An 11,790-nucleotide genomic window follows, 5' to 3' on the forward strand; every position below is an offset into this window, starting at 1 on the left:
AGTCCCGATACACAGAGAGTTCTACTACACCTGGGCGATGCAAGGTGGTCAAGGTGGAAGCTGAGGTCAAACCTCATGAGAAGGCTTCAAGACGCCAGAAATCCAGTGAGGGCAGTGGTGCCTGCTAGTGATCATTGTGTGGGAGGACAAAGAGAAGGAGCCTCTGACTGATGCACAGCAACCACAAAGAAGGCTGCCTTGGGCAGTGGTCAGCAGGCTCTTGAGGCCTGAATGGGCAGAGCGGTCCATTTACTTCCGGTACGTGATCCCTAATGACGTGGGATGCAGTGATAAAACATAAAATAAAAATTGTATTTGTTTATATAAAATCTAGAGGGAGTCCTGTTTTGGCACGTCCAATCGCTCAGCATCACGCAGCGGCCCAGACAAAAGCCCAGAGGCAAATGAATTCCCAGGAGCACGCACGTCAGGAAGTCAAGTCTCGCGAGCGCCGAGAGGCTGCAGCCGGTCACGTGACCCTCGCTCCTGCTTCCGGCTGGCGGAGGGGACTGGCAGCGTCGCCCAGGGCAACAGGAATGGCGGCCACGGCGGCTGGGCAGCTCTTCTCGCTGGAGCTGCTCGTGGACTGGGTGCGGCTGGACACCGGGCTGTCGCTGTGCGCCGCAAGCCCCGCTGTGGCGTTTCGCCTGCTGGACTTCCCGCCGCTGCTCGTCCTCCCGCCGGCCGTTCCTGGCCCGGAGCCCCAGCGCGGCGCCATCGGCTTCGGGCGCGGCAAGGCCTGCCTATTGCGCCTGCGCCCGGCCGCCCTGCGTCGCCCGCGCCTGCGTGCAGCCGTGCTGCAACTGCCCGCGGGCCAGACCTCTGCGCCGCACCTGTTGGGGGCTTGCGACGTACTGCTGGTCCCCTCCCTGGGCCAGCGAGGCGTATTCACCCTGCGCGGCCAGGAGGCCGAGCACGTTGGGGAATTGGCGCTCTTCTATCGCCTGACCGAACTGGGACGCCTCCCCCCGGGGGCTCGCCAGCTTCGAGGCCCGCTGAGCCCTGCGTGTATTATGGGTTCCGAAGTCCTGGAGGTGTCAGAACCACGAACCGAGGAGACCTCGAAGCCATGCACCAAAGACACCTCTGCCAGATGTCTACAGTGTGTCTCAAATGCACGCCTCTTGGAGGCCTCAGAGAAATGTGCCAAGGATACCGAAAGCTGGTCTGCAGGGGACTCAGATGCCTCAGCTGACCAGAAGTCCTGGGAAGAAGCAGTGTTACACAGTAAGGCTAGCTCTGGGGACATGACTTCTGCCCCTTGTTCACCCACTCCCAGTGGGAGGACTGTCAGTCCTGTCAGTCTGGATGTCACAGAACTGGACCTTGAAACCAACACATTTTGCCCTCCTCCTCTGTATTACACTCACCTGACTCAGGAAAAGACTCCTTCTGCCAGGGTTGAAATCACTATTGAGCCTCAGAGAAACGAACCAGAGGATCTAGATGACATTTTTCCCGAAACAAAACTTGTAGGTCCTTCCATAAGGCCAGTGAAACATACAAGATCTACAATACAAGAGAGCCCTCCGGTGCTTCTAAACCTTCCACAGACGCAGGGTCCAGGAGAAGCTAACGAAGCTCCATGTCCTCCTCAGATTGAACAAAGTACAGTCAATGCAATAAGACAGCTGCCGCTGTTGAATGCTTTATTGATTGAGCTGTCCTTGCTGAGCAACCAGCCCGTGGCAAATCCCACCCAGGTGCATCCCCATTTAGCCTGGTTGTACAGAGGAGAACACAAGGAACCAGACCCTTCCGCCAAGTCCACATCTCCGGCAGAATCAAAGAGCAACAAGCTTTCTGTTCGAGAAAATGAAAAGCTGGTGACTCCTCAGTCTAAAAAGAACCCTAAAGGTAAACATTCAAAGATCAGTGGTAGCCCCCCACCAAAGGTTACAAAGGGGAGGCTGCTTTATGGCTTGACTAATACACTAAGACTGCGTTTACAGCAGACAAACCCTGGCATGCTGGTTGTACATGAAAAGAGAGAACAGTATAGGAGGTCACAGATACAAGCTGTGGGACCAAAGTTCCGAATCCCATCCTGGAAAGGGAAGGTGTCAAGCTTGGCAGCAGAAAGCCAGATGTCACCACAGCTGCCTGGGGACATGCCAACAGATTCTAATGGGAATCTATCAAGCTTGGCAGTTCAAAGCCCCTTGCCACTACAGCTTCCCGGGGATAAGTCTTTAGACTCTAATGGGACTTTTGCTGAAGGTAGTGATACTTCAATGCAAATCAGTGAAGGCTTTGATGAGTCAAGCACAACTAAAGGAGTGAAACAAAGCCATCCTATGAAACAAGAAACCATTGACCAGAGTGAAAACAGAACTATCGTCACTTCTCTGAGAGCACCTGTGAGCCCTGCTGGCTCTGTAATCCCAGAAAGATCTCCATCAAATAGTTTTGGAGGAAAATGGAAAAAGAAAGTCCAAAGCCCAGGGCTTTCCCAGCAGGATCCTGTTGACAAAACTGTAGATGAGGGTAAAGATGGTAGGCAAGGCAAAGCCACAAGTGCTGCTGCTACAAGTGAAAATAGACCACCCAGTAGAAAAAGTTCATTCGAGAGCATCTCAGAGCTACAGTATCAGGATGGGTTCAGCAGCCCTTGCTATTCTGAAGATTTCTGCACAACTGAGAATAACAGCAGAAGTCTGCTAGCTCCCAACAGCAGCTCAGGGGCAGAACATGTGCAAAAGGGCTTACAGGCAAGCAAGTCAAGTGAGGCAAGGCTGTCCACAAAGAAAAACAGCAGTGAAGTGAGTTCTGTGCTCACCCCTCCCTTTTCTGCTGGCTCACCAGTGTGTTCTCATAAAAGAGCTCATGCACTGAAGATTCACAATAGTCTGGAGGAAGCATCCAGTCTCTCTACCAGTGACTTTTCATCACAGTGGACAAATGAAAAGGAAAACAAGGCAGATCCAGGTAGTTCAAAGGCCATGAAGAGAGGACGGGACAGCTCCACTAAACCTAAAGTAGGAGCTGGCCACAAGTCGTCTGAGAAAAGCCAGTCACCAAGGACATCTCAAGTGAGTTCTTATGAGCCATCAACTTTGTCTGAGCTAGAACTCAAGGTCATAGATGGCAGTGCCTCAGCTGACTTCCAAGAAGAGGAAGATGGCCTTGGTTCACTGCGAATCTCCAGACAGTGCAGAGACATCTGCGAGTTAGTAATAAATAAACTTCCGGGATACACAGTGTGAAAGTATGCTACTTTCGAAAATGAGTTCTATAGCTGCTGGGTACTGATACTGAAGAGTTGTAATAACTCACACATAACCTTAGTACGTATGTGGTAGTTCTTAAGAAATGTAAATAGTTTATCCTTGATGTTTAGTGCCTTACCCTTCAAGCTGATTATACTCTGAAGTCACTGTTAGGCTTAGGAGTGATTCCTTTGTAAAATGCTAAAGATTAAATGTCTATACTCTTGGATCATAATCTGTTTTGAGGTAAAGATTATTCTAAAGTTGGCATTTCGTGTACCATTGTAAAGAGAAGGACTTGCTAATAACCTTAGCACCAATTCTTAATGGGAATAAGTCTTGTAACAGATGGATGTTTTAGAGCTTGAGATACAAAAGTGTGTTTGTGAACTACCCTTTCCACCAAGAGCTTTTGGTTTACAGACTTTTGTAACATTCTGTACTTTTATTATTTACTCTCCCTTTTATCTCACTTGATGAACATGTATTTGAGCTTATGTTTTTTGAGAAGAGAGTCTGTCCTGTTTTACATACCAATATCACTTTGGTTTTTATGAAGTTGCTGAACTTAGCATTTAAAATGCCTACTATAGGGTGTAGTACTAACACAAGAAGCATGGACACTCCCCAGTGGAGACATGTTTGGATAATGCTTTACTTTTGCTGAGTATAACACCTTTCAAGTGTTCTCAGGCCTTTAGAGAGAACAGAGTGAGACTTTATCCCATATAGTTCGACAAATAGGAGTTTGGTTTGCGATTAAATACTTCTGTATATTTATTTGGTGTTTATTTTTAATATGGGAGAGCTTGTTTCATATGCCCTAGTCATCAGTTCTGAATGACTTCCATTGACTTTAGACTTGATTCTGTGTTCTGATCTGTAGGCATTTTCATATAGTTGTGTCACACTCTTAACTCTTAGACTTTTTAATGATGCTAATGTTCTGGGACCTGCTAGGTAAAGCCCTGATTTCCCCTTCTCTGTGAACAATTACATAGCTACGTGGCCATGTTCCGAGTGATGGTTATAGTAGGTAAGACTTATAATGAGGAAGATCTTTCTTTGAGGGTCATTGTGAATAAAAGTGATGGTAAGAATGAGCCTGGGACATTACTGGGACAGAAACTGTTGTCTTGATGTTCATGTTAGTCTGGTATAAAGAACATGTGTTGCACAAGAGAAGTTCCAGATTGTAGAGATACTCAAACTCCAAGTACATAGTCAAGCTACAGGAGACAGGCACAATACAGTAGTAGGTTATGTGTGAATACCAGTAAGTAGCCATGGCTTTTGAATATTGTAAAATTCTGGAAATAACTATTCAGTTTCAGAGATTAAGTATGGAAATGTAAAAGGACTTTCATAACTACAGGATGATTTTTCTTTGTCTGAATATATAAAATGTATGTTGTATTTTGATTTTGTAAGACATAGTTTAGTACTCAAACATGAACTGTGTCATTTGTTTAATGGCAGTTTTTTTCATGGAAGAGATGAAAATATAAGTATTAGAAGAATCGTTGACAGTGAGAGAAATGTCCCCCATAAATTGGTGTATTTAAACACTTGGTCCTGGGTTTGTAGCATTGTTAGGGAAGGATATGTAACCCTTTTGGAAGTAGAGCCTTGCTGGTAGGAAGTACATTACAGCATGGGCTGGGGGCTTTGAGGATTTATAGTTTTGTCCCGTATGTATGTATATATGTATGTATGTATGTATGTATGTCTCTCTGTCTGTCTGTCTGTCTATCTATCTATCTATCTATCTATCTATCTATCTATCTATCTATCTGTGTTCCTCTATGTGGATTAAAAAAAAAAATGTGACAAACTAGCTTCCTGCTCCCACAACCATGCTTCCCCTGCTTCCTTCCATGCCTTTTCCACCATGAAAACTGATAGGTTTGGCTCGCAGCGGCGCGTCCACAGACACCAGATACAAGCAGCTCTGTGTTTTGGGAAGTTTAATTGGGGGGGGGAGTGAGGACCGCAGCGCGTGAAGGAAGAGAGAGAGGGGAGAGAGAAGAGAGAGAGAGAAAGATGGAGTACCCATATATATATATATATATATATATATATATATATATATATATATATATATATATATATATATGTCGTGACGTAGCAGTCCAGGTAAAGGTGGGAGCTAAACCCAATGGATTCTGGGAATATGGTCGCCGTTGCCCTGGCGACAGGTCTGTGGACCCGCCCACATATCTGCTGCAGGCAGGTTCTGGATGCTAACAAAAACTCCCCTTAAATTGTCTTGGTAGTGATACTTTATCATAGGAACAAAAAAGTAACTTAATGCAGTCAGCATTCTTTAGAGTCAATGTTTATTATTTGAGATTTAAGTTCTCTGTAATGAGAATGGGTGAGGGAGATGACTTCCCAGGTGCAAGGTACAGGAGCTGAGCTTTTACCAAGTGGGGTAGGGTAGGGCCAGATCAGCTTTCTTTGAGCTGTTCCCAGGAGGCTGTCTAAAACTGTGGCTCACAGCTGGATTCTAAGGAAAGTGGTATTATCACATATTTAATAACACCTTTTGCAGCCTATCCCCCAATTTGGCCATGTGTTTTAATTCTTTTAGCTTTGGGCTTGGTTTTTAAATACTTTTCATAGTTGGTATTACTTATGAAGCCTGATTGATCTTACTTGATTAAAACTACTGCAATATTGAATCCAGTTTTAGGGTCACAAGGAGGCTCTGTCATTTCACAGCAGAGCAGAACAGCTTTTCAAATGGACTGGATATCAAGACAATGACAGAGGTGAATGTGACTAGATCTAAACAGTGCTAAACATGGTACCCAGAGCCTTGGACATACCCAGCAAATGCTTTATCACTGAGCTGCACACTCAGGCCTTGGGACAAGGATTGAGAAGGAATGTGAGTGACAGTGTTAGTCCTGGCTCTGTCTGCAGCTCAGGAGGCAGCTGGCAGTGTTAAGTCTTAGACTGTTGCTCTAGACAAATTCACAGAGGTCTGGACAAGGCACACCACCTGTCTCCCTTCCCCTAGTCCACATACCTGTTGGTGTTGTCTTCAGGCAGGAAGAACATGTACCATGAACTTCTCTCACACAGTGTTGATCCACATCGAGAGCCACCCCTTCACATCTTGACTTGTGTTTTTTCTTCATGTACAAGAGTAAATTGTTGCAGAATTAGACCTAAGGACTAGACTTTTGTTTGTAACAAATGTACAGGTCAAGACTGGAAATTTAAAATGACTTCTTAATTATCACATTTTTATTGGCTAGGTGAAGAAATGTGGTAACAAAGCAACACATAAGCAAGATCAACAGTATTTAAATATGTTGAGGTAAACTGTCCTTGGCTCTAAAGCGAGGCCATTCAGGCTTCGTAGGTGTTCATTTGCATTAAAATGCACAGAGAGAAGCTGAAAGGTGGTCTGCCAGCCAGGACTTATGAGGTGTTTCTCATTTTAACCCAAAACACTTCAGTGAGAAGTTACTTGGTCAAGGACCAAACAACACATTCTCTCTGCCTGACTTTATCCCAGACCTGCCCATGCCAAGCACAAACACTTTGAGGGGAGTATCTCTGGGCTACAGTGCCAAACCTTAAGTGGGAGACATGTCTCCTTGTTCTTTAAACAGTACTTAAGTGTATGTATTCATTATAGAAAACAGAAACAGAAAACTCAGAGAATAGTTTTGCTCTCCCACTGGAAAGTTAAGGTTATCGTCCTTCCTCAAATCCCATAGAACTTAGCAGAAGAGGTATGACATTAAGAATTAACCGAGAGGCCCAGAGAATTAAGGAATTTCCCTTAATTGTCCTCCACTCTTCACCCATATGCCTCAATGCATTCATTTCTCCTCAGCCCACCCTCACAAAATCAATAAATAACAATTTTTAAGAAGAAAGAGAACAAGCATAGAAAAGACAGCTTAGGGGTGTCTAAAAGGTGGGAACAGATTCCAAACCCTCTTGATCTGACAAGAGTGACTGATGCTGGCGAAGTAAGAAGCAGTGCTTTCTCACAGGCCTAGAGAGACATCAGGTCCTATCAGCAGAGGTAGGGAGCAGGGTTAGGACATGAGACTAGTTGGAGCAGATGCCAACCATGGAGTACAGCAGAGAAAGGCTGGGCCTAAGCAATTGTATAACCTGCTAGAAGTGTCGGGATTTAAGGGGAGTCACTCCCTTATGCTTTTGGCAATGAAGTGAATATCAGAGGTGTATCTGGGTGTATTGGGTAACTGCCAGGCCTGGTGGCAGTTCAAATTGACATGAGACTGGTCTTTAACGACAGCTGAATCCTGGTATACAGCTCAAGGATTCAGTAGGAGTGGTCCCAGTCACCCAGGAGGAGGAAGCCACAGTTGCTAGTTTTTGCACACACTAGTCAATCATTTGCAAACACTGGTACTTGGTTTAGAGTAGAGGTTTGCCACTCCCCCCAGCCCTCACCTGGAAGGCTTTTGCCAGTTGCTAGGGGTCTGAATAAAATGACCATTTCATACTACTGACAAATCTGGCATCTAAAACATTCAGGGTAACTCACGGCAGCTCCTTGTGGGTTGAACTAGCATGATGTTCATGGAGCATTTCAGTCCCAAAGATGAGCTTATAAATAACACAAACATTTACTAACTATCCGTGTTTATTATTTTAGTTATGGTAGCTACTAAGGATTTTTGAAAATATCTTTATTTATATGTATAGATGTGTACCTTATATGTGGTTGCATGCACATGAGTGCAGGTGCCTACAGAGACCAGAACAGGGCATACGATCCCCTGGAGCTGGAATCACAGCCAGTTGTTGAGCTACCTGACATGGGTGCTGGGAACAAAACTTTGGGCCCTCTTCAAGAAGAGTGGTGCTCTTAACCACTGAGCCATCTCTCCAGCTCCAGAATTTTTTATTTTTTGGAGAACAATGGCTCCCTGCAAAATGTGGTTTTGTCCTAGTATCAGACTCTATGGGAGTGCTACAACTGTAGCATGTTTATAGTCTTGCAGGTTCTCAAGAGTATGAATCACTACCCATGTTGACTCACTTCATTCTTTGGAGACAGGAATAGAAGGACTGACCATCTGCTGTAGTTCCAGGAGTTTAGTCCTGTTAGCCAGAACCCCAGCATCAAAGTGGACCCTAAATTCCTAAATGGCACATGATTCTGCCATGATTTCTTGGCCTTCAGATGCCAGCTTGTGCCACCTGCCACCAGTTGCCTTGGCTGAAAACTATGGCTTCTATTGCTGTGACACTGTTGCAGTAAAAGATTAGACACCTCTGTGGTTATAATTCCCATGAAAGTCACAACGTCAGACGTGGTATGAGCCTTCACAGTCACAGGCCCTTCTCTTCAGTGCTCTGCTTTTACTTTGGTGGTTACATGGAGGGGGTGATTGTCCCCTTGAAGTCAGAAGGACCCAGAACCTTCAAACCTTGCTCATGTGCTCTGAGAGTGTCCACAGAATTGGGTAAAGACACCGAAGCAACATCTGCTTGGATTTCACAATCAGGCTGTTGTTAAGTGGTCCCACTTTGTATGCTGCTGAGCTAGGAGCTATTTAGTCATCCACAGGTTTGGAAGGATGCAGAGTTGATCCTGGATAGGATCTTCCTTGGTCTCCCAAGAAATTAACAGAGACCAATGTTTGAGGTCCCCCAGCCATCACCTACTCTCTGAATATACTCAGAATGTTGCATAATCTGAATCTCCCAGAAGGACGTGCTTTCTGGGATGTTTCCTGGCAGACAAGTGTGGTGCTGACATATAGTGCCTCAGAAGACATTGGGACACTTCAATCCCCATGCTTCAATTAGCGTGGTCACAGACTTCCTTTAACATGGCAGATCTTGAGGAAGAGCTAGACAGTCTACATTGAGAACACTCATACCTGGACTTAAGCTTCTGCACTCTCCTGGTAGGAGAATGCTCCCATTCTCACTGTGGGTAGTTTAAGCAACAACAGTGTAAAGGAATATTCCCAGAGCACAGACCCACAGGCCCTGTGAGCCCATTCACTCGCTTTTATTATGATGTATTTCAGATGTTCAGGAGAATACCACAACAAACTCCTATACATACATCCCCAGGTTTGACCCAGGGTTGACTCTGGTTTGAGTGCTTGCCTCAACCTTCCTTCCTCTCACAAAACAGACACAAGCACATGCCTCTTTCTTGTCCCTTTCCCTCCTTTACAATGAGTGGCCATTACTCTGAGGTTATGCCTCTTCCCTACTGGATTCCCTGACTAGAGGCAATACTTTAGTTTCTGCTCTCTCACAAATATGCACATGACTTTCCCGAGGTTTCAAACAATAGGAAGAGCCTGGGATATAAAGTCTTATACTGTAAAAATCTTAAAATCTATAAAATCTTAAACTATGCATGCTTCCACAGTGCCGGGTTGCTCTTTAGTGTGTGAGGGTGCCTATTCCTTCACATCTCAGCCCCAGAGTTCTGTGATGTTTAATAAGAGAAGGCCCCAGTGTTGTACGGATGTTTCCTGGTGGATGAACAGATACTTGTTCACTCCAGATAAGGCATCAGTGGCTGACCAAAAAAAGTGATTCCCCACAGGTCCAGCTTGGTGAACCAGTGAGTTTAATTGAAGTTACTTACGGTATTGTGAGAATGGCTTCAGCTCACTGACCCTTCCTCTTCGGCTTTTCCTCTTTCATGTCATAGCCATGAACTATGAGGGGTCTGTATTTGCCACCAAGCAGTTTTTCAGGAGATGCTCACTGTGGTCCTCTAACCAAGGTCAGCCCTAACTCTGTCCATCTGGAAACAGCAACAGACTGACAGGCTGTGGGCGTAACCCCAAGACTTGCCCACCTTTGCCTGTGAGTCTGAGCAGCAGATTGTAAGGCGGAGTTTCCATGACCTATCTCCTTTTTCCGATCAACTGATTTGCTTGGGCAGCACCTGTTTAGGTGCATACTTGGGACAACCCAAAGCTGGGATAGGCAGGAGCTACCAGACACCAGACACCTTACTTGCATAAAAATAAATAGAATCCCTTTGGAGAGTGCAAGAATTTTAGGGATTGTAGGGCAGGAAACTGGGCAAAGGCCAAGTATTCATCTTATGGTATTATATTCCCTCCCTGGAAGACCTGGGGATGCCTAGGAACTCAGAGGTCACACCTTACAAGGGGCTTCCAGGCCCTTATTCCATGTTAATTCAGGGTGAAGCTGAGCTCTCAATAGTTATCTTAACGTGACTTTTACAGGTTACTTTGCTAATCATAGTAACAGGTTTTTATGACATTGGATATCCACAATGGTGACACATCTTCCTGTGTTTCTCAGTCCCTTTAAGCACATCTGGTCATGCCTTTCCATTTTCACTTTAGGCTTTGTGATCATCTTTTATGTTACAATCTGGAAATTCAGGATGGTTCTTCTTTTTCTTCTTCTTCTTCTTCTTCTTCTTCTTCTTCTTCTTCTTCTTCTTCTTCTCCTTCTCCTTCTCCTTCTCCTCCTCCTCCTCCTCCTCCTCCTCCTCCTCCTCCTCCTCCTCCTCCTCCTCCTTCTCCTTCTTCATCATTATCATTTTGTTTTTGTTGTTGTTTGGTTGGTTTGGTTTGTTTGTTTGTTTTGAGACAGGATTTCTTTGTTATACTGCTCAGGCTATCCTGGAACTCACTATATCAGGCTGGCCTCGAATTCACAGAGATACACCTGCTTCTAATCTCCCACGTGGTGGGATAAAAGATGTGCATCACCACACCTGGTGGGAATTAATGATTTTCACTGCTGGGGAGAGAGAGAGAGAGAGAGAGAGAGAGAGAGAGAGAGAGAGAGAGAGAGAGAGAGAGGGGGGAATTCTGGGAAATAGTCAGGTGCAAGAGATTCACCCAGGAACTCTGAAGGACAGAAGCCATGTAGCATGCTTAGACTAGAATAAACTGGATTATTGAGGTATGAGCTAGTCAGGAAACAAAGCTAAGGTTATTAGCCTAGGCATTTATTCATATAAAAGAAGGCTCAGAGTCGTTATTTCTGGGAACAAAGTGGTTGGGAGGAAGTTACCTTCTGCAAGAGCTTGGCTCAACCATTGAGCTGTCTCTTCATCCCTCGTTGCTAGTATTAACAGGTCCTTTTAATATATATTCTTAAAATTCTTTTAATTAAAATATGCTGGCTTTCTACAGCGATTTCAATTCGAATAGCTTTCTGGGACACTTATGCTCACGGGACCTGTCGTAGAGTCTCTCCACTTTTCTTCTGTAGGGAATCATGTTCTCTGAAGTACATCAATTATGAATCTCTGTGCCTCATTTTACACAGGACAGGGGGCAGGGGACAGGGGACAGGAGAGGGCACAGTGGGTTAGCCAGCATACTTATTTGACTAGTGTTTTTCAGGAGCCAAACCACCAAGTACCAAGATCAGCACAGAGATCACTGTCAGGCACGTGGCCTCTTAGTAAGCAGCATGTGCAAGAATGGAGGGAACAGTGAGATGGCTCAGTGGTAAAGGTGCTTGCCACCAAGCCTGATGATCTGCGTTTGATGCTGAGATCCCAAAGTAGTTAGACAGAGAGAAGGGGGGGAGGGAGAGAGAGAGGGAGGGAGGGAGGGAGAGA

At 45.2% G+C, this 11,790-nt stretch overlaps 1 protein-coding gene across 1 annotated transcript; it reads left to right on the forward strand.

The window, feature by feature from the left end:
• Window positions 1-484: 484 nt before the first annotated feature.
• On the forward strand, window positions 485-4,659 carry Map10 (microtubule associated protein 10). Its single transcript, XM_031341828.1, has one exon. It carries the CDS (start codon window positions 537-539, stop codon window positions 3,204-3,206), a length of 2,670 nt encoding a protein of 889 aa, XP_031197688.1. The 5' UTR covers window positions 485-536; the 3' UTR covers window positions 3,207-4,659.
• Window positions 4,660-11,790: the final 7,131 nt, after the last annotated feature.

The sequence above is a fragment of the Mastomys coucha genome, unplaced genomic scaffold (genome assembly GCF_008632895.1).
Source record: "Mastomys coucha isolate ucsf_1 unplaced genomic scaffold, UCSF_Mcou_1 pScaffold22, whole genome shotgun sequence".
NCBI lineage: Eukaryota > Metazoa > Chordata > Mammalia > Rodentia > Muridae > Mastomys > Mastomys coucha.

Excerpts from the sequence above, each read along its gene's own strand:
- Map10 (XM_031341828.1), top strand. The coding sequence starts at position 537 with ATGGCGGCCACGGCGGCTGGGCAGCTCTTCTCGCTGGAGCTGCTCGTG.